The sequence below is a fragment of the Hydra vulgaris genome, chromosome 15 (assembly GCF_038396675.1).
Source record: "Hydra vulgaris chromosome 15, alternate assembly HydraT2T_AEP".
NCBI classification, from domain to species: domain Eukaryota; kingdom Metazoa; phylum Cnidaria; class Hydrozoa; order Anthoathecata; family Hydridae; genus Hydra; species Hydra vulgaris.
Window position 1 is genome coordinate 36,851,272 of NC_088934.1, and position 27,741 is coordinate 36,879,012.

At 29.7% G+C, this 27,741-nt stretch overlaps 1 protein-coding gene across 1 annotated transcript in view; it reads right to left on the reverse strand.

Moving 5' to 3' along the window:
- LOC100204078 (guanine nucleotide-binding protein G(o) subunit alpha) overlaps window positions 1–27,741 on the reverse strand; it is a 72,943-nt gene that overhangs the window by 30,514 nt on the left and 14,688 nt on the right. The window contains exons 2-3 of the mRNA XM_065820117.1: window positions 18,189–18,231; window positions 6,736–6,877 (exon numbers count right to left, since the gene is read on the reverse strand). Of these exons, the coding sequence (XP_065676189.1) occupies window positions 6,736–6,877; window positions 18,189–18,231 (185 nt within the window). The remainder of the gene's footprint in view (window positions 1–6,735; window positions 6,878–18,188; window positions 18,232–27,741) is intronic.

The following is a 27,741-nucleotide window of genomic DNA, read 5'->3' on the forward strand; positions in this document are numbered from 1 at the left end:
AAAAATACTCATCTAACATCCAGCTACTGTCTTGTAGAAGACCATTTAAGAAAAGACTTAAGAGGTAAACTGATTCTATCTGTTGACCAGCTTTGAACCCCTTCTTTATCTATAAGGCTGACATAGATGTGTTTATAATATTAGGTAACCAAAAAAGTTCGTGCGGTTTTTGGTAATTGTTTTTAGCATTTTTTTACAACACCCACATCGCACAAGGCAAGTAGCTTTGTTGCATAATAGAACGCGTGTGTCACGCGCAGTTGCTGCATATATAGTGTAGGCTTGTAACGAGCTTACAGGAAAGGTTTTGTGTAAAGAAAGGATGGCAACCCAACCAACGATTATTCGATCTTGCTTACTTTACGAGTTCAAACTTGGAAGGAATGCAACACAAGCGGCCAAAAACATCTGCACAGCATTTGGAGAAGGTACAGTAAGTGAACGCACAGCACAGAAGTGGTTTCAGCGATTCTCTTCGGGAGATGAGTCCATCGAAGACCTGCCGCGTTCTGGACGCCCATTGTTGGTTGATGAGGATGAACTGAAGGACGCTGTCGAGTCTGATTCCAGCCAAACTTGCCAAGAACTTGCAGTGAGGTTTGCTGTGAGTGTTGAAACCATCCGCCTGCATCTGCATGTGATTGGGAAAGCGTGGAAGCTGAGTCGGTGGGTTCCGCACAAATTGTCGATCGACAACAAGAAGCAACGGCTTACGATCTGCACATCACTCTTATCACGCCACAATGTTGAGCCTTTTCTTGATCGTTTATTGACATGCGACGAAAAATGGATTGTGTACAACAATACCAAGCGTTGCTACCATTGGTTGTCCCCCAATGACCCCATCCCAAAGACACCCAAGCCCAATCTCCACGAGCGGAAGGTTTTGCTCTGCATTTGGTGGACTACAGCTGGTGTGGTGCATTACGAGCTGCTCCCAACAGGCCAAACCATTACTGGACTGGTCTACTCAGCACAGCTGCAACGAGTTCACGACCTGTTGCTTGTAAAGCAGCCTGCACTGGTGCACAGGAGAGGAGTTCTGCTTCTCCACGACAACGCGAGACCGCACACCGCTCGCGTGACTCAGGACAAGCTCCAAAGCCTTGGTTGGGAGAGTTTGCCTCATCCACCATACTCGCCAGACCTCTCCCCTACTGATTTCCATTTTTTCCTTTCCCTGGGAAATCATTTAAAAAGACAGCAGTTCCGAGACCAGGACGCGGTTGAAATGGAGTTGAAAGCTTTTATAGACTCAAAGGACCGAGAATTTTTTAGAAGTGGAATAAATAAGCTTGTTTTACGTTGGGAAAAGGTTTTAGATGCTAATGGTGACTATTTTGATGAATAAATGTACTTACTTTTGTCGTTTTGTGTGTTTTTATTATATACGGAAAAACCGCACGAACTTTTTTGGTTACCTGATACATTGTTTCCAACTTAGAACGTTGAATGTTGGATCTTCCTGACTTAATGCATAGATTTTACTTCTGTCTCTATTTTTATGACTAGGCAAATTATTCTATTATCTCTTAATGAGGGTTTAAGACTCAGTTATATGGTTCTAGGCCAGCTGGTAGTCAGGTGTCCTAAACTCTGTGGTAGCTCTTAGAGAGGCTGATTCCATCAGCAGCTGTAAAGTATCAGAGTACTAACAGTGCCATATTGCACAAGAATGGTGTCCCTGTTTATACTTTGGTGTGCATTGTTGAGGGAACATTTGGAGCCCTTTGTAAGGACTTAGGGTTTATTAATAGTAATGAGGCACTTGTTTGGAATATCAAATAGTGTACTGAGTACTATCTGTGATTTGAATCAAATTCTTTAACAAATCCAAAAATGAGTAAAAAAGTACCAAAAACTATAAAATACAAAAAACCATTGTCATCGTCAATTTCTCTAAATCTATCATTCACTAATACTTTTGGTCTTCAAAGTAACTTTTCTTTTGTTGAGTCAACTCTTACAAAGTTCACCAGATTTACTTGCTTTTTGTGAAACTTATTCGAGTTTGGCTGTCTTATCTTGTGATTTTAGTGCTGGTGGTTATCTTCCTTTAGTTTGTTAAGACTCTAATAGTCACATGTTGTGACTATTAGAGTCTTAACAAACTTGCCTTACGAATGTATATGCCCATGACTTGGGCATATACATTCGTAAGAATTCAGCCATGTGTCGGGAAACTAGGTTTGAATCCACAGACTATTAGTTTAAGTGCTTTTGTTAAGCACTACTTCACTCTATCACCTTTTTCTTTGTACTATATTGCTCTCCTTCATCTCAAGCTTGCAGTCATTTCGATGTTATTTCTAATAAAACTGACCTAACTCTTGCTCTTTATTCTTCAGCCAATATCACTGTTAATGGTGACTTTAATGCTCATCACACTGAATGGCTTGGCTCTAGTGACTATGCAGGTGTTAAGATCTACAACTTTTGCCTTTCTCAATCTCTAACATAAATAGTCTACTTTCCAACTCGCTTTTCCAGACATTCCTGAATCATTTACCATCTGTACTTAATTTATGTCTTGTTTCTGATTCTAGTCAGTGCTCAGTTTCTCCACATTTACCCTTAGTTACTTCTGATCCAGTTTGATCTCTCTAAAACTATTACCTCATTTTTCTTCATCATTAGAATCCACCTATCATCGTACCTCTAACAACTACGTTAAAACTGACTGGGACTTTTTCTGTGATTTTCTTTGTGATGACTCTTGGGTAGATTTCTTTCGTCTTCTTGCTGACAAATGTACGTCTTGTATATCTTTTTTTTTTTACATCTGTACTTCTAACAAGGCTGCAAGCAACCACTATTAGAGTTGGAAGTTACTAGAAGAGAAAAGATGAAGTTTATAGAGCTAGATAAGGATTGACAGACAACTTAAAAAATTGCAAATTATATGAATCAGGAAAGCAAGATAAAGGAAGCAAATTCCAAAGAACTGATGAGGCGAATTCTAAAGAAATGATGAACGAATTCCAAGAACTGAAAATCTTCATGGATTCAAGCTGACGTGGAACCTTTTATTCCCTCTCAACAATTTTAAGTCAAGCTTCACTCTTCTTCATAGTTTTCCTCTCATTGTGCTGCTGCAATTTCCAATTGCAACCATTACTTCCATATCTATTGCTGAAACAATTCTTTAGAAAACAGACTTCTGCTCACTATTACTAAAAATCATTTAAAAAAAATTTGTTTAACATCAAAGCCTACTATTCTCAGGTCAAAAAATCTCGTATTTTATCTTTTAAAATATTGTTATATTGGCAAATCTGTTATTCCACCTCTCTTGCATGGTTTAGATTTTGTTACTTCACCTAAAGGCAAAGCTAAATTGTTTGCTAAGAACTCTTCACCAATCTCATCACTTGATTCCTCTAATCACATCCTACCTGATATACCCAACAAACAGATTGATCTATTGCTTGACATTCCTATCACTACAGCTTCTGTATTTAAAGTGATTTCCTGCTTAGACTCTTCTACAGCCTTTGGTCTGGACAACATACCTGTTATAGTCTTACAGAAGTGTTCTCTGGAATTGTCGACTATACTTTTAAAACTATTTAGTGCTTATCAGTCTTCTTAACTAGACTACTGGAATGTGGCATTTGTTATCCTTAAGTTCAATAATTCTGGAGAGTGATCTGACTTGTCTAACTACCGTCGCATACTTATCTTCTTACTATCATAAGCAAAGTTTTTGAGCCTTTAGTTGTAAACACCTAATCTCTCATCTTGAATCTAATAACTTACTTCCTGATCATTAAAATGGATTTTGATCTACTGCTGATTAGTCAACGGTAATGACTGATAGGTTTTATTGTGCATTAGATAGATGTGGAGAGGTTATGGCTAAAGAGGTTATGGCTAATTTATATATTTATACTATTTTCGACATTTCAAATTTTATTAAAGCCTTTAACAAAGTTTGGCATACTTCTCCATAAGCTCTCTTCTTAGGGTGTATCAGGTAACATCTTTAAAACTATTGAATCCTTCCTTACCAATTGTAGTATAAAAGTTATCTTTGAGGGACACCAGTCTTCTTCATATCCTGTAACTTGAGGAGTTCCTCAAGGTTCTATCCTTGGTCTTATACTTTTTTTTAATTTACATTACTAATCTTCCAGAAATACTCACATCTAAGGTGGCATTGTTTACTGATGATACTACCATTTATTTTCATGTCTTGATAAGAACCCAACACTTTCTGTATGCTTGGAGGAGGCATTTGAGCTTAAAAAGGATTTCACTTCTGCTGCAGCATGGGACTCTCAGTGGCTGGCAAACTTAAACTCAGATAAAACTCAATTTTTTTCACCTAATCGTTACCGCAATAATCTAGATCTTCCTATATTTATGAACAGTAATGTACTAGATGAGTCATCTCCCCTTCATCGCCTAGGATTAACTCTTATCTCTGATCTTTCTTAGAAAACATATATCAAATCCATTGCAAAATTAACATCTGCTAAGGTTGCATCATTTATTGTGCTTGCCACTTTCTTACTCTGGATCCTATTCCTAATCTCTATAAATTTCTAATCCGTCCATGTATGAAATACTGTTGTGAAATTTTTGTAGGATCTTGGAATGATGCCCTTTCTCTTTTAGACAAGGTGCAAAAACACATTGTAAATAAACACATAGTTGAACCTGCTTCTGCAGCCAACCTTCAACCATTGTCACATTGTCGTAATGTTGCTTCTCTTTCTCTTTTTTATAAATACTACAATGGGTGCTGCTTTAAAGAGCTAGCACCTCTTGTGTTATCTACTAAAATTAGTAGATTCATTTTCAAGTCTCATCATTTTACTGTGACTGTTCCTAAGTGCTCCAAAAATTCTTTATCATTTAGTTTTTCCCCTCAAACATTAGTTTTTTGGAATTCACTCCATTCATCTTGTTTTCCTGATTCATATAATTTGCACTCTTTTAAGTCATCAGTTAATAATTACCTTTATAAACTTCATCTTTTCTCTTCCAGTAACTTCCACATCTAATAGTGGTTGATTGCAGCCTTGTTGGAAGTAAATTTTTTAATATATATATATATATATATATATATATATATATATATATATATATATATATATATATATATATATATATATATTCCTTTTATAATTGACCAATAACTTTCAGCAACTTGCTACTCAGGACAATTTGAAAGATTTGATACCATTTAGTTCATATCATTCTAGAGATTTCTTGGAGTTGTGGATTGCAGCCAAATTAGGCCAAAATATAGTGGGCTTTTTAATATATGATAAAAGGCTTCTCTTTAAATATTTTTTTAAGATACAAATCCGTGTTCAAAGTTTAACGAGTAATGTATAGTATACTTTTCAAACTACAGGAACAGATTGTTTGTCATATAAAAAACTTGGAAATAAATTTCTGAGTTTGAAATTACATGAATTTTGTAGTAACAAAAAGTACCTTCTGACTGATAAAAATATTACTGTTCAGGCAATTGTGAAAAGTTCTTTTAATTTTATTGTATTCAATTATGCACAAGTTTTCTTGATTTTAAAGTTTATAGCTTTTTAAACAGAGAACCGCTTTGTTTTCCTTATCAATGGATTGCTTTGGAGTTTTCTTTATATGATCTTGAGATCTAAGTACTTTTTATATCAAATCTTGGCTGCATTAAAATTTTTTTGCAAGATCTTTCTGGGACAGACATAGATTTGCCTTTATAGAGCAAAGAATAGATTTTACTTAAAATTAATCTTAAAATTCTTTCTTTTTTTCACTTCAGCTTCTCTTTCAATAGGAAAACATTTGTTAATATTGCCACAAAACAATTCTAATTGTTGATTGAAAAACACTGGTCAATTTTTAAATGTCCTAAGACAATGAAGGATTTAAAAAAAAATATTTAATTTTTTTTTGATTGAATATTTGTTTAATCTGATAATTTTAATCTCATAAACATGATAACTAATGCCTATTACCATTACAGTCAAACAACACACATTAGCTTCCATGTGCAAAAAATTGGAAAAATTGAAAAAGTAAAAGAAAAAAATTGATAAAAACAAAAGAAAAAATTTGTTATTTGGATTTTTAAAGGATAAAACACAAAGCAGATTATAGTAATAAACACTATAAATATATTTTTATAAAATGACAATATACCATTATTTGATATTAGGAATTCGTCAATGAATATTACAAAATCAGAACAAACTTTATGTCTTGTCAAGTATGAATTGAAACCATCATACTCGGATGATTGTCCACCCTCGAAATCAGAAAATTATTAACAATGTTTGAAGATCATTTATATATATTGAATAACATAGACATTGAGATGTCAAATCAAGCAGATGATGAAATAATTAAAAGTATACAAATACCAAAAAATGAGAAAAATGATTTATAAATGTAATTGCCAGAAAAACCACTTTTTTGTGTAATTTATAAACTTAAATTATATAAGTTAATAAATTACAAAAAAAAACACATAATTTTTTAAGTAAAATGTAAGTAGTTACATATATCTATGTGCTAACTAGGATATAAATTTTATAACAAATTTTTTTTCTCCTCCTAAATTTAAGGGAAAGATCCTCTACAATTGGAAATTTACAAACTTGGCAAACCATATGATGAATTCTATTTTGAATGCTAAAAGTACTGTACATCATCATACAATTTCTCAAAAAAGTTATCAAGTATATCAAATTTAATACTATTAAAAGCAAAAATATGGAAGCGTACCTGCCTTGCTTCATCTCCAAACCAAATATTTAATTTTTCCATAGCTCTAAGTATTGAAATAAGGGACATAACAGTATTACTAAAGATGATGGATTTATACCGAAGAACCTCTTCTTCTGAGAAGCCATTGTCATGAATAATTCTGTAAAACAAAAACAAACAAAAAAATCACCTACTTACATAACACAAGGTGTAAGCTCTGAATAGACAAAATATGAACAACATAATAAATAAGAAGAGACAAATCTGAAAAACAAAGTACAGTAATAAAATTAAAGTAGTAAAAAAATGGTTTTAGACCCTAAAGTTGTTATTATTGAGCATATAATTTTATGAGCCAAGTAGCAATAAAAAAGTAGTGGCAAGTAGTCAAAGAGGCTTAAATTACAGAAAAAATATTTTTTCAGAAAAATTTATTGAACAAATAAATTCAGGGCTCAAATGAAGCATTTTGTGATCACGAATCAAAATTGCTTTTTACACCTTTAAAAAAATTAACGTTTTTTTTTTTCATGACATTTTTTTCTATTCTATTTTTTTTGGTTATTTTAAAGAATGCTGAATGGTTTTGACTGAGGTTTTTAGTAGGGGCCATCAATAAAGTAGGCCACACTAAATTCAATATCTATCATTTTGAATTTTAAATACTTAAACCATTTCTGTGTGAAAGCTAATAATTTCCAACTTCAATTTTAAAGTTTAACAAGATTATCCAAAATGAAACTGACTATCCAAAATGAATTTTGACTATGTTGGAGACTAGGCGTTTGCGCGGCGATCTAATACAAGAGTACAAATTATTGAACAATATAGATCACATTACATGGCTTGAACCACGACAATTTGCACTATCATTATGAGCAAACAGACTAGCATCAGCTATAAGAGGTCATAATCTAAGAATTGAAAAAGAAAATGTCAAGCATTTTTCATCTCAACAAACATTCTTTAGTAACCATATTATGAATGAATGGAATGCATACCGATTCACACCGTGAATGCGTCTTTGCACTCTTTTAAAGCAAGACTTGATAGACTTTTATTATAAATTTTGTGAATTTTATTTAACTCAAATTTTTTTTTATATATAATTTTGATTTTTAATAAATTATTATAAATAAAATAAAGAGTAGTGTAGGTTGTCATAACGCATATATAACCAATTTATATGCGTTTATAAGTGTTTCGTGATTTAACTCGCTGCATCTATATATTTTTTTAACCACTACCACTATTACTAAGATAAACTTTTTGGATAAAAAACCAAATCACATTAAATTAACTTATAATGAATCAAAACAACCATAAAGTTAAGTTACTAAACTTAACTAATAAATATACCTAATATTCTCAAAGACATTTACTTGCAAAAGTTAGTCATGGCAATATTTTTGTTTATATCTTTTATGTTATCAACACATGAAAAAATTTTAATTAAAATTATTTAACAATTATTAACAAGGAATTCTAAATAGAATATTAAAAATGCTATAATATTTTTTTTTGTAATTGAAATTTTGAAAAACTTTTGAAAATTTTGAAACAATTTGCAGACATTTTTTATGTTTGTTTACAATTATTATAAATTTAATTTAATGGTGACTGCGGTTTGCATTCAATTAATGCTGTCATAAAAAGTTTCTCAGCGAATTTTAATAGTTTAATATTTTTAAACTTTCTAAAAATATCATAATATTTTGCACAAAGAATGACACTAACTAAAAACCACTCGCTTCATAAGCAAGAAGCTCTTAGTTTGGTCCCCACCACATCCCTGGTAGTATCTTGCTCAACTTGTTTCTCTGTGCAGTGGCCTTATTTGTCAGTAAAGATTTAACATAAATTTTGAGATAGGCAGCATATTCAAATCCATTGCCTGTTTGTAAGCACTTCTTGGTAATACTTCAGGTAATACTCTGATGAATGTGGGCAGTGTTTGATGGGGAGTTGTGAAAGGATTTTTTTTTCACGTATATCATAAATATATTTTGTTATGGTAATATGATGCAAAATAACATGTTTGGTATCAGCAAGGACATGTTATAAGGACTAAAACAGTTTCCAAAAAATTATAAGTCATTTAAACTATCTGAGATAATTTATATGATGAAAGGAGAGTTTATCAGATGTAGTCTTTTATTGCATTTTATCATATGTAATCTATTTGAAAAAAGACAGTAAGGAAAGCTGTTCAATCTTCTACTATAGGTTATGAGCACCCTATAAACTTCCATTTTGTTGCGTTGGTGTCCAACTCGCACAAGGATGATTAGAAAAATAAAATCTTATTCAATTAAAATAGTTCTTTAGAATAAACTTGTAATTTTTTTTCAAACGCTAGTTTGACTTCACAAGTTTGTTGGTTATCAGTTGTCTCAGAATTCTGCGATTGATTTTTCACTACCTTCCTGACTAGCTAGAGCCTTGAAACTTTCAGCATTTTTGTAAATTTGATAAACATACATAATAAAATTGTTTTTAAAGCTAACCAGAGAACTTCATTTTTTTGAATCTCTCTTTTTTTTGATTTTAATTTATCTTTCAGACTTGTTAGAACTCTGACAGCATTTATGTAGCTCCGATGAACATGCATGTTAAATTCGTTTCCTGGGGAAGGGAAAGTACCCTATTTTTTTCCTCAAATATATATATATATTTTTTTTAGTTAGGGTTTATAACTTTTTAGAAAGAAAGAATAATTACAAAATAGCTTTAAAAATGCATTTTTTTAAGTTTACCTGTTTTAGTAGTAATTATTGTCAGGAGGAAATAGGTTAGCAACGCTGATAAAAGTTTACCATAAAAGACCTGGCCATATTTGAAGCTGCTGCTATTTACTTCGCTTATTCAGCGTGGTCGTTGTTAACAACTACTCTAACAGTAACTAATTTCTTTTTCTATGGAACAATTACTTTTACTTAAAAAAAAACTCTTTAAAGATATCTTGAGGCTCCTAAACCTCGCAGCCCTGGGCCTAGTTGCTTGTGGGATCATAAGTTTTGCTTACACTGGCCTTGATGTAGTTTGGCCACTGACACTATACACAGATAATGATATTTACATAAATAGTTCTAAATTTTTCATGCTCATATAAAATACTGTTGTTCTTATAACTAGTGCTGGAGTAAGACTTGCAGGGTCTGAGGATATTTTTGAGCAGGTGGACATTTTTCTTATTAAAGTGGCAAAATAACCTTACAAAAGTAAAGCATTGTAGCCCCCATTTTCCTGGGCTGGTTTAAACTTTCTCTGCTCAGTTTTTAAATAATAAAAATTTCATGCAAAAAACCGGTAAAAAGAACTAACAACTATCCCAACTATGTCTTACAAATACTCTACCTTTTCTGAGTTTCCTATGGGTATAAGCGCACTCTGATCACCGCCACATTTCAGCTTTGTCTGAATCTAGACCTTTTAAATGGTTGGCCAGGGATTGATTATCTTTGAGACGGTTTGATTCCAAGTATGGTTTTTATAATCAAAAAACATGGACCGGAACTTGAGAGGGTTTTAATCATGGGCAGAAACCTGTTACTGATATTTTCAAACATTACAGGGAAGAAATACCTAAAACTGTGCAGACCATATGTTGCTGCAAACTCTCAATGTTATTGTAGAACATAAATAAATTTACTTATTTAATAAAGATTACTTTTAATTTTCTTTGCAAATTATATAAAATGTAAGCTTATGTAATTTAAATTTCATATTATATAATTCATTTTTAATGAAAATTTTTTATTACTTTTAAAATCATAGATCATCCAGGTCATATTTTAAAAATCTGGAAAAGTCTTTAAATAAAATATCCGGAATATGTCCGGAATATATTTTCCCTTATTTTCCTTTTAATTTTGCTCTTAGCTGAGTTGTTTCTAATTTTTTTGTTCAGACTTTTTATAATTTTTCTATGAGTGATGAATGAAAAAGCTTAAAAAACAAATATATTACAAAATATATACCTAAACTTATATATGGAAAATGTTTTGGATATCCGGAAAAACTAAAAGTTAAAAAAAATTATCCGGAGCTCCAGAAATATTCGGAAAAAGATAATCCCTGTAAAATAAAAAATGCCAACTTTAAAAATATTTTGTTTGTAAGTTTAATTTACATTTAGTAGCATATTAAATTAGTTATTTTTATATGTTAATGTAAATTACAATTTGAGAAACTATTTATTACGTAATGTAATTTTAAAAAGTAATTAACTTTTACATGTAAAAGTAAACAGCTTTTTCATGTGATTTTTTTTTTTTACATGTAATAGTTAATTACTTTTTGATGTAATCTTCTTTTATATAACTTACTTTTGAAAGTAAAAAAACTTACATTATAAAGTAAAATGTCGTTTCAAAAAAATTAATTACTTATATGGAAATGTAAATTTACATTAAAGGTAAAATTACTTATGTAATTTACTTTTTCATAAAAATTAACTTGCATAACTTAAAAAAAAGTAAGTAATGAAGCCATCCCTACTTAAAATTGCTTGAAAAACATGAAAATATAGTTACAATATATTATTGTACTTTTGATCATCTAAAGTCTTCACATTATAAAAAGAACTATGTACATTAAAATTATTGTTGTTAAAAATACTTTTAAATAAGGGCATTTGGTAGAAGTGCGGTAGTGGTGTAGTGGTAGAGCACTGATCTTATAAGCGAGAAGTTCTGAGTTCGATCCCCACCACATTCCTGGTAGTACCGCACTAAACTTATTTTTCCGTGCAGAGGCTTGTCAAGGTTTGTGTTTCAAAGTTATAGATTTGAGAAAGGGTTGTAGAGGCCTTTATGGCTTTAAGGAGGTGAATTAAAATTGAAGGAAAAAAAAAAAAATTAAAATTAGGGTCATACTTAACTTGTGAAAACATAATTGAAAAATTAAGTCAAATAATTAAACCTACAACTAAACTTAAAAATTTTCAGACAATAATTGATTGAAAATGTTATTTGAACAGAATTTAGATTTTTAAAAACAGCTAAAAAATAATTAAAACCTCCTAAAACTATGCAATGTTTTTTTTTTTAGCAGCCGTGGCGCAGGGTAGATAGCTTGCCTAAGAAACAAGAGGGAGCGCATCCCTTTCGTTTCTGAGGGGGCATGCCCGTCCCCCTGCTTTTTTTGTGCGGACCATTTTTTTTTTAAAAAAGAAATTGACGATTTTTATGACAAATCGAGGAATTTTTTTTCGAATTAAAGTAGTGTGCTGATTAAAATGTCGTTGATTTAAATGTTTATTTATTGTAAACGATTATTTAGCAAAAACCTTTTTAAAAACGACCAACGCAAAGCATTAAACTTTCATTCATTTTTCGCAAATACTAATACATGCATTAAGTTTTACAGTTTTAGTTTCACTTGAAATTTGCATTGTAGCAACATCTCCTTAAACTTGATTTGTAGCACTTTTTAAAAGTCTTTCATTTATGATATGAGTAAAAAATGTTCATTAATCAACATGTCCGCATGGTTGAGTGATTAGCTCACAGAGTTCCTGAAAAAAGCACCGGTTCAAATCCTACCACAGCCAACACTTTTCAATCTTTTTTTCAATTTTATTTAAAATACAAAAACACTTTCAAAGTTTTATAGATATTATATACATAACATAAGTAAAGATATTATACACGATAACAAACAAAAGGATTTTTAAAAAAGCTAAAAATTCTAAAAACATCAAAACACTGGGAGAAATTTGTTGTGTATGTGTCATGATTAAGCTTTTTATGTTATTATTGTGCTCAGGCAATTAGTCCTAGTAAGCTGCAAACAGTCTGAAACAAATTATGGTCTGAAACTTAATAAAGAAAAAATTTAATAAGACAATAAGACAGTCCTGCTACTCCTGTGCTACTCCGATGCTACTGTGAAGGCAACAACAACAACAACAACAACAAAAAAACCTGTAGCTATAAAAAATTTTTATTTTAACAACTAAAAGTCTTTTTTGCAATATTTATTTTTTTGCTATAAATATATACGGCTAGATTAAGAAATTTGAAAATATATGTTAAGGGGCGGATTTGAACCATCGCAAAACAACACCGATGACAGCGCATTAAACCACTGACCTATCAAATTTATGCATGTATTTGAAAAACAAACCATTTTATACACTCTTATACCGATTGAATTAGTCAACTTTTCAAGCGGGTTTTAAATGAATAACTTTTTCTATAAAAACAATATATATATAAACGCATGTTATATGCAAATGTAAAAAATCCTCTTATATTATGCTTCATACAGGATCGTGTGTAATTAGGGATTGCAATCCCGGGATCCCGGACGTTTTTTGGGTCCCGAAAATCCCGGGATTCTAAACACAAAATCCCGGGATTTTCGGGATTATAGCAGGATTGAACTAATTAAATTATTTTGTAAAACAAAATGTTCAAAGTTGGTAACTATACTGAATTATAACGAGTTATATAATGTTGCTTTGCAGGTTTATCCTGTTTATGTTTTATCCTTACGATAAATGGAACAAATTTTTGAATAGACCATGGAGTTTGGGAGTTTATCATTGAAAAAAGTTTCACAAACACAAATTAAGGCAGGTTTGTTTGACTATTGTATAAAAAACAATCGTTAAGTTTGTTGGCAAGACTTCTCGCGTTAAAAAAATAAATCGTAAAATTGTTGAGCGAATTTGTGGTTAAGTGATTGCTTGAGTTTATTAAGTCGCTTGAACGTTTTGAAATGATAACCTTTTTATTGCTTTTGTTGTTTACCGCAATAATGTTTACCGCAATATATGTTAATAATAATGTTTACTAATGCTTGAGGCATCATTTTTTTGCAATGACTTTGGAATAACTGAAGAAATTAAATTTAATATAATGCTGCTTTGCAGAAAGAATAAAGATGATGAAGAAGTTGCTTGACCCAATAAAACAAAGAAGAAAGCTGCTTCGTGCACAACAAAAAGGTTTTACAGATATAGTAAATGAAAGTGAAGGTGCATCTTATGAAGCAGGAGTGTTTGAGATATTGGTTTTTTGTTATTTTTTAAATTAAATTTATGTTAAGGCTGTTATTGTATTTTGTAACATATGTTATTGTATATTACCTTTTTATATTCAAGCTTTTTTTCATTGATTGAATAATTCTATTTTGGTTAAATGTTTTTCAAATATTAGAGTTTTCACATTTTTCTTTTTTCTGTGTTTTCAATAATGCTCAAGTCGTTTTATTTTTCAATAATTTTTTTACCTTTTTATATATTAAAAAAAATTTTTTTTATCAAAAATCTTTATTATTGTTTTTCTCAATATATGAGTTTTTTACACGCTGTGATAAATATCTTGAGATTGGTTTGTCTGATTGTGTTGAAATTTTCAGGAGTTGTTTATTATATATATGCACATTCACCTTACCAAAAGAATTCATGTTAGTTAACTGGTTCTCATAATAAGGTCTAGGTTCTAAGCCTTTTCGGGGCATTTTTTTTAGGCCTTAAACCGGTTTTCTTACAAAAGCTTCAATATTTTTTTAAATTATTTGATTTTGGCAGGGTGAGTGAAATCATCTGATATTAAAAAGCTGTGAAAATATCATGATCATACCATTATTAGTTTACAGGCTGTTTATCGCAGCGCGTAGTTCATTTTTAGTGTCCATGGACCCAAAATTTTGACCAAAAAAAAAATTAAAACTTTTTTTTTCTTTGCTGTGCTTTAAGTATAAAATACTATTTCTTATATGAAAATCATAAAATGAGTGTATTTTTAAAATTTTGATTTTATTAGTATAGGACCACCTTAAAAAAAATATCCTTCTTAACATGAATGAAAACAGTGAAAAGGGAACATCATTTTTTCTACACAAAAAAGATAAAGACCCAACTTCAGTGTGGTCACATTATTTGAAGTCTGCAGATAATTTGGCAGCAAAATGTAAGAAATGTGGTGTTATTTTGAAAACATTGGGTGGTTCTACAAAAGGCCTTCATACGCACTTATCAACTAAGCATAATTTGAAAGTAACTTCAGCCAACAAAAATTTACCTAGTTCGAGTCAACAGTTGAATGATGCCAGAACCGACGAGAAGCCTCCTACGAAACGAAGAATAACGAGTTACTTTGCATCCGAAAAAAAAACAACCTTAGACGAAACACTGGCTCGAATGACAGCTTTAGATGGGCTAACATTTAATGTATTTATAACATCAAAAGATTTAAGGCAATTACTGATTACCAGTGGTTTCGAAAATTTGCCCAAGTCAGCAAACTCAATTAAAAGGATAGTGGCGAGTTACAGCTTAAATATTAGACAGTTAATTTCCAAAGAAATTTATCAATATAAAGCTTTGGGAACACGATTTTCTTTGAGCTCTGATGAATGGACCTCTACAACAAATAAAAGATACATGAATATTAATGTACATATCCCAAATAAGCACTGGAATTTGGGTCTTATTCGTGTATATGGGTCTATGAATGCTGAGAAATGTATTGATGTTTTAAAAACACGTCTAAAGGAGCATAATGTTAATATTGATACAGACATTGTTGCTATTGTTACGGATGGTCCAAATGTAATGGTTCGTGTGGGAAAAATTATTGAGGCTGAACACCAGTTGTGTTTAGTCGATGGAATTCACCTTGCAGTTTGTGATGTTCTTTATAAAAAAAGTTCTACGCCAATGTCCGACACCGAAGCACCATTGAAGGAAACTCAAGATATTGTTGATGAAACAGATGATCACGAAGATGAAGAAAATATCGACGAGGAAATGGGATTAGGCTTTCTTCCCCCAACAAATGATGGGATAGCAAATATGGATTTACTCACCAATGAACAAAATATCAATGAACTAGTGAAAAAAGCCCGTAAGGTAGTTGTTCTTTTTAAACGATCCCTAACAAAAAATGATGCAGTCTTGCAAAAATATGTCAAAGAAGAGAAAGGCAGCGAGCTTTCGCTCATTTTGGATTGCAAAACAAGATGGAACTCTCTTCTATCGATGCTAGAGCGTTTCCTTGCTTTAAAAACATGTATACAGAAAGCTTTAATTGACTTAAACCACCCAGTTTCCTTAAACGAAAGTGATTTTGTGGTTCTTTCGGAAATAATAGAAGTACTTGCACCTGTCAAATTAGCAGTAGATGCGTTATGCAGAAGAGATGCTAATCTATGCACTGCAGATGCAGTACTTATATTTTTATTCCAGCAGATTGCTCAAAAACAATCTCCCTTTGCTAATAAAATGTTCCAAGCTATAAAAACAAGAATGGAAAAAAGACGATGTGAAGAAATTTCTGGTGTTTTAAAATACCTTTAAAATCCAAAATATGATGCTGTGAATGATGCTTTTAAAAATGATAATTTAGAAAAATCAAGTATTGATGTTGATGAAAATATAATGGCTGTCGTTAGAAATGAAGAATCACAAGTTCGAGCCTCCCTGTCTTTAAGAGAAAAGTTACAAGAACAAATTGCACAAAGCATGAAAGCCATTCAACCAGAAACACAAACTTCAAATTTAATGTCAATCATAAAGAAAGAAAAGCATCTGTTTGAAAATGGTGGAAACCGGGGGCATAATTTGGAATTAGTATACCAATATTTGTTATCTATTCCACCGACGAGTATCGAACCTGAGATTTTCTGCAGCTGAGTATTTGGGAAGTAAAATAAGGAGTAGGCTAAATGACCAAACCTTAAATGCCCTACTATTCCTCCGGGCATATTTTCAGACAAAAAAAGAAAGTTTGTAAATAAAATATGCATTTAATATGAATTGTTTTTTTGTTTTACATTTATTATTTAGCTACCATTTATTTATAAATATAAAATAAAGATTTTCTTTAATTTTTGTCTCTCAATATTAACAAACAACTTATGTTATTTTTTACAAAGTAGCTTGTTGCTACAGCAGCTACATCGGTAGCCAAATTTAAGAAAATTTATGTTTACAAATTTATTTTGAAATTTTGATTGTTTAGTTACTTTAGTCAAATACACTTTAAATGTTCAAATGTTATTTACATATCCAATTATTTGATGAAGGTTATTCTGTAAAGTCTGTAATTTTAAAACATAATATGGAAGGTACCGTATATATATTTCTGCATTATTTTAAGATCTTTATATACACCTGCTGCCTGTTACACAATTAAAACAATTTAAGGCGCCATAGAAAATTAATTTAAGTCATTAAGGCATAATGAAATTTAATAAAAAATTGATAACATCAAAAAGTATATTCATATATGCAGTATTATGTTCTGTTTTTTAGCAAATATCTCACATTATATAAAATCCCGGGATCCCGGGATTTTATTTACTTCAATCCCGAAATCCCGGGATCGTAATTCATGTTTGGGATTGCAATCCCTATGTGTAATATAAGAAAACTTTTCTAATAATTAAAAGTCTTTTTGATTAAACTATTTTATCTTGAACTTTGTATTTATTTTAGTATATTTCAAAAAATTGGCAAGATTGAAAAAGATTGATAATTTTTGATTGCTAAAAACTAGAAATAAGATTTTATTTAAATTTTTTAGTAAAATTTCTTTTATAAAAAATGTAGGAAATATATTTTTATAGGATACATTCTAATAAAGGCTAAATATAGTAAGTACTATGTTATTTCTATAAAACTATTTATTTATTACTATTGTAATAAATACAAACTCTTATCTGCGAAATATATATCTGTACCAGTTTTAAAACTGTTTGGTGCAATTATATGCACCATAATTAAAGCTAATCAAAAAATGTAAGATAAATGCAAGAGCAAACTTGGCGTATACATTTTTTTTTTGCCAGAAACTGAAATCACTGAGCTATCAATGATATGCATTTAGTAGAAAGTTAAACCTAATTATAAATCATTTATAAGCTCTATGTATACGTAAAAGGTACGCATGTTAATTTTTTTGCTCTTAAAGCAATTTTTCTGAATTAATTATTTTACTGAAAAATATTGAAGTAAATAAGAAATATGTATAGAAATGATCAGTGTGGAATAGATATGTATAAAAATGGTAGGTTTAATAAAGATCTGAATTTTACGGTTCTAGAAAGTAAGGATATATATATATATATATATATATATATAGAATTGTCTGGAATAGATTTACTAAGACCCTTATTTTTACGGGTCTGCTCAGCTAGTGTGTATATATATTTATATATATGCAGCATTAAACACATATAGATGACATCATAAAAAAACAGAAAGTTGGAGGGGGATTCAGTACATACATTGACTTTCAAATAGCCTGAGCTGCAATGGAGTGCTACTACATCAACTGAGGGTTTGTCCGTAGTACAGTTACAAGTTAGGAGTTATTATATTATAAATGGAACCACTTTTGTTTATATATTGAGCTATTAGGCATTACCGGTAAACAACTTATAATTTTAAAGGTTGCTTACTGCTAGTTATTATTAATTAGATATATATAAAGAAAATATTAAAAAAAAAAACATACTTCATCTGCTTGACAATCGTACTTTTACCAGACTCTCCTGCTCCTTAAAGTAAACAAATTTCCTTTGAATTAAAAGAAAATGATGACAAAATTAAAAAGTACAAATAAACAAAAAATTATAAAACAAGAGCTACTTCTAACATATAAGTTTTCCTTTTTTCTAAATAATATCTGGTCTAATTTATGAATTACGAAATTGACTTTTTGAGCAAGTTAAAATACTAAAAAAAATATTTTAAAAACTATTAATAAATATTTGAATTGTTTTTTAAAAGATTGAAAACTAGTGACATGTTTGCCTGGTACTGTTTGCATTGCTTTAAAAAGATGCTTCCAGAATCAATATTAATTAAAAACTTTTAAAAAATACACTTTTTCAATGTTAAAGATAACGATATGTTATCCTTAATATAAAAAATATTTTACAAGAATGATTTATCATGTTTAAAAGTAATTTATCATCATAATAATACTAAATGTAATTTACATTCAATATTTTTATTTTAATGCAAAATTGCCACCCAAATCACGAGTTCATATGTAAAATACAAGCTGCGTAACGCTTCTTAGCAAGGCCTGGTATACCAGCTGGGTGCCCAAATTTGTGCATAAACTCCAATACTCAATTTATGGATATATTTTTTGCATAAACTCTTTAAATTCTGGAAAGTAAAGAAAGAATCTCTCTCTCTCTCTCTCTCTCTCTCTCTCTCTCTCTATATATATATATATATATATCAGGCGTTGTTTTAAAGCATTACACATAGAGTGATTTATGTATGACTTAAGCTTTTACATGAGCAGTAAGCATTTTTGGTTAAGCAACTTTTTATCATTTTTTATCTTTTAAATTATTTTATAAGCAGTAAGATAAAAGAAGTAATTAATTTTTAAAAAAATCACATTAACTTTTAAATGACATTTGTGTAAAAATATTTGTTACTAAAGTTTGATTGACAATTATGTTCGATATAAGCGATATTTACTAATGAAAAACACTAAAATGAAATTAAAAATATATTTTTATTTTGTTTTTATTTTAGTGTAATGATTTATTTTTTCGTTTGGAAAACGCTAATACTTTAGGCTTGAAGTAAAGACTATAATAATATAATTAAATTCTGATAAAAAATATATGATTTAATTTGAAACTAATTTAATAAAAATATATAATTTTACTCTGATAAAAAAAAGAAAGTTTAATTTTGATTTAAAAAATATATTTAAGTTTATTCGAATTAACCCTTTGAGCACGGGGAGCCACAATCATGGCTATACCGTCAGAGCACGTAGAGCCACGATCGTGGCTTTGAAATTGTTCTTCAAAACTATGACTTTTTCTGCAAAAATACCGCTGTTCATAAATTAAAAATGGTACCATTAAATAGAGCACATTTTTTCTATCTTTTGGATAGAAAAAATGTGATCTATTCAATGGTACCATTGAATAGAGAAGAAGATAGTTGTACAAGTGAAGAATATTTAAGTAGCAGTGATGATAGCTTATTTGATGAAGGCACAATATTTTTTATTGAAAAGTTGTATACAATATTATTTAATTTAAATACATCACCAAATCTAAGCATTTGAAGTTTTTATTTTTTATGTAGACTCCGGTTCTGATGATGATGCTGGTGTTGATGTTTTAGATTTGTGGCTTCCTGTTGTAGGAGATGATAATGGCCCAAATGTTTTTCCTTTTACTGGTGTACCAGGACCCAAACATACTATTTCACCAGTCTTATTTTTCACAACAGAATTTTTGAAAAATTTAGTGACTTATACAAACCAGTTTGCTGATGCATGGATACAAAATAACCAACAGCACTTAAGATCCCATCCATTGTCGATAGGTCATGTATGGATAAAGCAAGGAAAAACAAATCTTTCAGAAATAAAGGCATTCCTTGGTGTTGTTATTAATATGGGTCTTATCAAGAAAGCTAGTATTAAACTATATTGGATATTAGTCATCCTTATGCTTCCACTCCCTGGTTTGTTACTCACTTCAATCGTGACCGTTTTCAACTTTTGCTTAAGTTTATTCACTTTACTGATATCTCTATCCCTAATCAACAACAACTAAGTAAGACTTATAAAGTGCAGAATTTAGTTGAACATTTTAACAAAAAATTTCTGTATTTTTATATTCCTCAAAAAGATATTTCTATACATGAGAGCATGATTGGTTACAAAGGAAAGACGCCACATCTCCGCCAATATATGCCAAACAAGTGTCATTCTCGGTTTGGAATAAAATTATGGTGTGTTTCAGACAGCACCAATGGTTACTTGTCTCTGCTTGAAATTTACAAAGGAGGATGCCCATGGTATAACTTACAACTTGGTTTTTCGACTTTTGCGTCAAACCAACCTCCTCAAGGTTATCCCTTAGGTATAGATAACTATTATACTTCTCCACTACTGCTAAAGGATCTATATCTACATCAAACCACTGCAACAGGCACAGTGAGAGTAAACAGAAAAGGTCTGCCAGAAATTTGCCTTAAAACAAAATTAAAAAATAAAGAAGTTTGTGAATATAGAAAAGGTTCTTTGTTATGTGTTGCATACCAGGATGGTAAAAAAAAACCTGTATTACTGTCTACTGTTGCCAAAGCAGGTTTTACAGAATTGCGTAACAGAAGAGGTAATTTAGTTATGAAGCCAAATGTTGTTGCCCTTTATAATCGAACTATGGGAATAAGAAATAATCATTTAAAAACTTGAAAATTTAACAAATTTTAATTCATTTATGCAAATGTCAAGAAAAGAAAGAAATTTGTTAATATCAAACATTTTTTAAAATGTAATATTAAATTTAATTATTTTATATTATTTTTTATATACTATTTTTTATATATTTGTATTTTATATATACATAATTAAATATTTAATATTAAAAACAAAACAAAAATTAAACAAATAAATAAAGAAAACAAACTAATAAACAAAAAAAAAGACGTATATATATATATATATACATACATAAAATATAAATATATACACATGTATACATATATATATATATATATATATATATATATATATATATATATATATATATATATATATATATATATATATATATATATATATATATATGTAAATTATGTTAGTGTATTTTACAAATAGAGTGCTCAATGTTCTTAAAGAACAGAGCAATAATAAATTAGTAAAAAATAATTAGTTTGAAATAATTACTCATTTAAATCAAGAAAATTTATTAAATAAAAAATCTGAATTAATTTTTAAATGTAGGCACGAAAATAAATACCTCTTAAAAAATTATAAAAACAAATGACCAAATTAAACTATCCCCATTCCAAGGAAAATTATTTCATAATTACTTTCTGTAACTTCCCGTTAACAAAAAAATATAGTAATTAAAATTTTTTTATAATAATTTATAACTTCCTGTAAAATATTTTTTTCTATAAATTGAATTTTTTTTGAGATTTAGTAACTCTTCCTGATGATCCAGCAATGGTGAAACTTCAAGTCGAAGATAAAAGTTAGATAAGTGTTTTTTACTAATTTATATATATATATATATATATATATATATATATATATATATATATATATATATATATATATATATATATATATATATATATATATATATATATATATATATATATATATATATATATATATAGAACTCTTATATGTTGTCAGAAAGTTTTTTCCATATTTTGTTGACAAAAGGTAAAAATTAAAATGCAAGACCGGAATTTTTTTTTTATTAATTGGTAGACTGCCCGCCCCAACCATACCCTCAGTCGATGTAGCAGCACTCCCTTGCGGGTCAGGCTAAAAGCTAGTAGATGTAGCAGCACTCCATTGCAAGTCAGGCTATTTATCAGTCGATGTAGCAGCACTCCCTTGCGAGTCAGGCTTTAAGATAGTCAATGTAGCAACACTCCACGCATGATTTACAGTAAAAAAAATAAAAACAAAAACATTTTATTAAAAAAATTAAAAATAAAAACATTTTATTAAAAAAAACATTGTTTATATTGTTAAAAACATTCACTTAAACTATTGTTAAAAACATTCAGTTAAACATTTAATTAAATTTGCGCTTTTGCGGTTTTTTTAAAAAACAATCAATTTGTAATTAAATTAATGGTTTTAACTTTCTGACAACACGCAAATGTTGGACAAGTCAAAAGTAATTAAAAGTGACGTTTGCGTTGGCCTAAGAATCATTTTTTTCTTTCCGCTTTTCCCAAATGCAACAATCTATATATATATATATATATATATATATATATATATATATATATATATATATATATATATATATATATATATATATATATATATATATATATATATATATTAGGGCTGTATCGGATTTAATTTTTCCCAAATCCGGCCGGAGCTGGATTTGCCAGATTTCTACTGACAAATTCGGCTGTAGCCAGAACCAGATTTTGAAACAAAATTACAGGAGCCAAAATCCTGTACATCGCTACTTGATATGGCTAGTACATCGCTACTTGATAGTGGTCAACAATCTTGACCATTCTTAATATCAAGTGACAACTGTTTTCTGTTAAACTTCATTGTTGTTATTAAAATAGAATGACACAATTTCACATAACATATCATGACATAACAAAATAATTGATAAACAATTGAAACTTTCAATTTGAAATTAAAGTAAAGTAACTTTAGTTTCAGTTATTTTTCTAAAATGCCTTTGATCAGTTTTGAATTGTACTTTAGAAATATTAAGTGAGCTGCATTAGGTGGCAGGAGTGAACTGCGATGATCATTGAGGACCTCTCCAGCAACACTGAACAAACATTCTAATGATTAACTTGTCGGTACCTGCTTGCAATCATTGCATGTTGTCACTCCACCACTGTAGTGGATCAGCGTGTCTATTTATTTCTGGCTCTGCCAGATACTGGCTTAGCTGAGTGTTAATGCCTGTTGGAAATTGCTGTTCATGGGCTGTGCCACCAGCGGATGTAGACTGAACAATTTCATCAATACATTGTCAAAGTAATGACGATGATGTAGAAGAAATAACCAGCCTTGTTTTACTGGAAATTTTTTCAATTTTGTCAATCTGCTGCTCAGCATGTTCAGATTGACTTCCATCTTGCATCGATACCCTATACTCTGTAACTTTATTGAATGTATATTTAACCGTATTTGTGTCTTCACCTCAGAATATCGTATATCTTCTCTTTAGAATTTTTCTTTGAGTTGTTGTTTGCAATTAGGCTTAGCTAATTAAATTGTAAAGTAATGTAAATACAGATACCATTACAAACATGGAGTTTGTAGAATATAGAATTACAAAGAACATTAATTTGTATAAATAAAATATTAGATATATATGTAAACACAGGCAAAAAAGATGTAATAAATATCTGTTTTGGTTAGAATATCATAGATGACTTATATATATATATATATATATATATATATATATATATATATATATATATATATATATATATATATATATATATATATATATATATATATATATATATATATATATATATATATATTACTAAATATTGTTCAAGAGATCCCCAAGTGCCGAGACAAGTTGTGTTCATATCATAGATAAACAATAGAAAATAAGTTAAAAGTTAATTAAACTTTCCAAAACAAATTATTAAATGAGATACTTACAAAAGCATTTGTTGTTTTGCCATTATACTTCCGGTTAAGAGCCTAATTTTAAGCTCTCAAATCTGCATAGTTTTTTCCGTTAAAAAAACATCTGGTTTCAATAATAAATGTTTTCGCTCACCGCAGGGTGAGCGAAAACTCAGTTCAGTTTTACACAATTAGATTGGGTTTTACCCTTCATATTTAGTCTGTGGTGGTTATAAAAAACTTTTGCTGTAGCGTGGTTTTGTTTTTTGTTCAACACATCGTTAAGTGTTTGAGTTAAATAAACTAGCATAATAGTAATAATAATAATAATAATAATAATAATAATAATAATAATAATAGTAATTTAGGCAAAGAGCACTTTAAAATACACAAAATAAATATTTTTCTTAGAAAATAAGTAACCAACTTTTTTATATACAACACTCAGAGGCGTGGTGGCCCCAAAGGCTAAGCAGGATTCCCGCATGAGCTTTTCACTTTTTCATTTAAATATGGGCCTTTTGGCAAATTTTAATTTTTCTACATTTTAAAGAATTTCCAGAATCATTTAAAATATTTATGTTAGCACCAATTAAATTTTATTATTCACTTGATTACAAACTTGATTTCAACTTTGAGCGCAATTATATTAGTATTTTGCATAATAATATTGCTCTGAAAACAAAGTAGATGTTTTAAAACGTATTATGATTTTTTTCATGAGAAAAATAATGAACCCATAAACGGTTTTTAACGATCGTAATGTTGACAAAATAAATTTAAGAAAGTCCGCAGACCCAACAATAATAATAGCTATTATTATTGTTGGACTTAAATTAACTTAATTTAAAATTTAACCCCAAAACATTTTTCTTAAATTAATTAAATCGCAATACAATTACTATATAATATATGTATTGCGTTTTAATTCATTTAAGAAAAATATTTTAGTGTTAAATTTTAAATTAAGTTTTATATAAATAAGGATCGAACTCATGTTTTGCATTTTTGTAACCTTTTGAAACAGATATAAACTTCTTCAATAATAAAGTTTTTTATTTTAATACAGTTTATATTATTGTATGTAAATAAAGAAAAAATCCGCTATATCATGTCCTCAGACAGATTTAAAAAAGGATGATGAACTGCTAAATGAAACTACATTATAAAAACTTTTATGTTTAAACTATGTCAATAACGGCACCATTTTTAGAGCGGCATTTTAGCTGTTGCGAGTTTATCCTAAAATGTTTAAAAAAGTTAAAACACCGAATTAAACAAAAGCATAAACTAAAAAGAATTTTCTCATAAAATAAAAAGAATTTCTTAATTTTCAAGATTTTCAATATTTATTTTAGAAAAAAAATTATATATAATTTAAAAAAATTTATATTATTGTACAATAAAATAAATATCAATATATAGTAATAAAAAAATTAAAATCTTTGATTTTTAATTTTGTGTTAGGCTATGTTCTTCGAACAATAAAATACTAATCGTATTTGCTTGCGGTAAGGTTGTGTTTTAAGAAAATCAAAACAAAAACGTGATCACTGCTTTGTGTTGTTACCATTTTTTATTTTGAAGTATTACAAACAATATTATTAATTACAAATAGTATTATCTCAACTTGTTGGTTTGTATTAATGATTTATTAGAATAAGGTCAGTTATTTTATATATATATATTTTTCGTATGGGCCTTTACATAAAGCATATATGGTAAAATCCCGCATATATAGGCCTTTTAATAAAAATCCCGCATGGGCTTTTTAGAGCACCACACCCCTGACAACACTTAATCCAAGATGGTTAAGTTTTGAAAGATTTAAAAATCTTTATTTTTTTAATAAATTGAAGAAACTGTATTAAAAATGATCTTATATATATTTTTAACTTAAGTTTATAATAATTTATATTTCTAACTCAAGAAATCGTCTTTAAAATGATCTAATATATATTTTTCAGATACATATAAAATTGATATTAAAAACTTGTATTATATATTTTCTTATATAACTTTGTTTTTTACTTTTTTTACTGCATTAAAGGGAGCAAATGGTGAAACCACTCAAAATTCAAAAGATATTGCTGATATCTTAAACAAAAATTTTCACATAAAAGATTATTACATAAACTTACAGCTTATGGAATATCTGGTCTGACAATACAATATACGTCCTAATATACCACAGGTAAAACAGGATATGAGCGACAAATTGTGTAAAATGCCTTCCAACAGAGATATCGTTGGAAGATTCTTGGGACTCTTTGATGAATTGAAAGGACCACATGATCAACTAACAAAAATATCCAAGGAATTGATGAATCTTTGGCAGAAGTTTAATTTTCCTGTTCTTTCCAAACAACAAGTGTCTGCTAATGTTGACAAACTTATCACATCATTTGAGAAACACAGAAAGCGACCAAATGCAGTATTTGAAGAAAATCTTGCTCATCTGTTCGATATAACAAAACCAGATGGAAATTGGCTTTGTAGTGAGAACAAACAACTGTACAAAGTACAAATTGAATCAGATGGCAGGGTGGGATATACAACTATGAAAGTGGCTCCTATGTCAACAATCCATCCATCAAAAAAGGCCAAAAGCACATCAGAACCCTCGACAAACCAAGCGGTTATCTCCATACCACTTTCCTGCGATAGTGAGGATTCTGAGGAAGGAAGCAGCAGTGGTGACTCGTAGGCAGTTCCAGGAGAATCTCCCAGAAAGCGTGCAACACGCCAGTCAACTAAGTCTGCTGCCAAACTAGTGTCTAGTCACTCTTTGTCAACCAGAAAAACGTCACAGGTGCTTCAAAGTCTGGCTGAGGATGGAGTTTGTGTCCCAACACCATCACAGTCTGGTTTCTGGCGTTGAACAATCAGATATACAGAACAAGTTAAGAACCGCCTCATGGAACTGATCTCTGAAGAGAAATTTTCTTTGCATTTTGATGGTAAGAAAATTGACAAGACTGAGTACCAAGCTGTATGCTTGAAAAATGACAAAAGAACATTAAAACTTGGCATTTTGGTTTGTGACAGTGGATCCTCTGCAAACATATATAAAGCACTACAGGACCTACTTGATGATTACAATGCATGGAACAGTATTCAGATGATCATCTCTGATACAACAGCTGTAAATACTGGTGGCAAGAATGGAGTTGTAGCCAAGCTTCAGAAAACATTTCGAGACAAGGGATTCGATGAACCTCAATACATCGGCTGCCAACACCACATTCTTGATCTTGTTCTACAGCATGTGTTGAATTTCTTTTTTCTTATACAGTCACAGTAGCCTAACATTAACTACAAATTTATTGATGAGATTATGGAGCATTATGATGATTTAAAAATGCCTACAATGGCACAGCAGTGGTGTTCCAAAGCTGTGAAATGCTTCTCTACCCACTGGAAGAAGGAACCATCAGTGCTTGATGTGCCTCGATCCAACATAGTAGCCGAGAGAGCTGTAAAGTTGATGGAGGACACTCGTTCTTTTTGCAGAACAAACAAATATCTTAACTGTAAATTCATTATTACTAATACACAAATCTGAAAGATTATTAACATCACTACAAATGCTGTAGGACAGTGTAGTTACTCATTCTCATGTATTTATCATGTGTATTGTATATAAAGCTGATATATTATAATTAATAGCCTTTGGGCCGCTATGTGTTGTATGGTTAAATATAAAACTGTCTTAGGTGCGGGAAGTTTTTTCAAGGTATGGTGAAATCAATGTCACTTCTGTGATTTATAGGCAAAAGTTCATAATTTAGAACCCCAGCCTAATTGATTTAAAATTTATCATATACCTAATATATATATATATATATATATATATATATATATATATATATATATATATATATATATATATATATATATATATATATATATATATATTTCA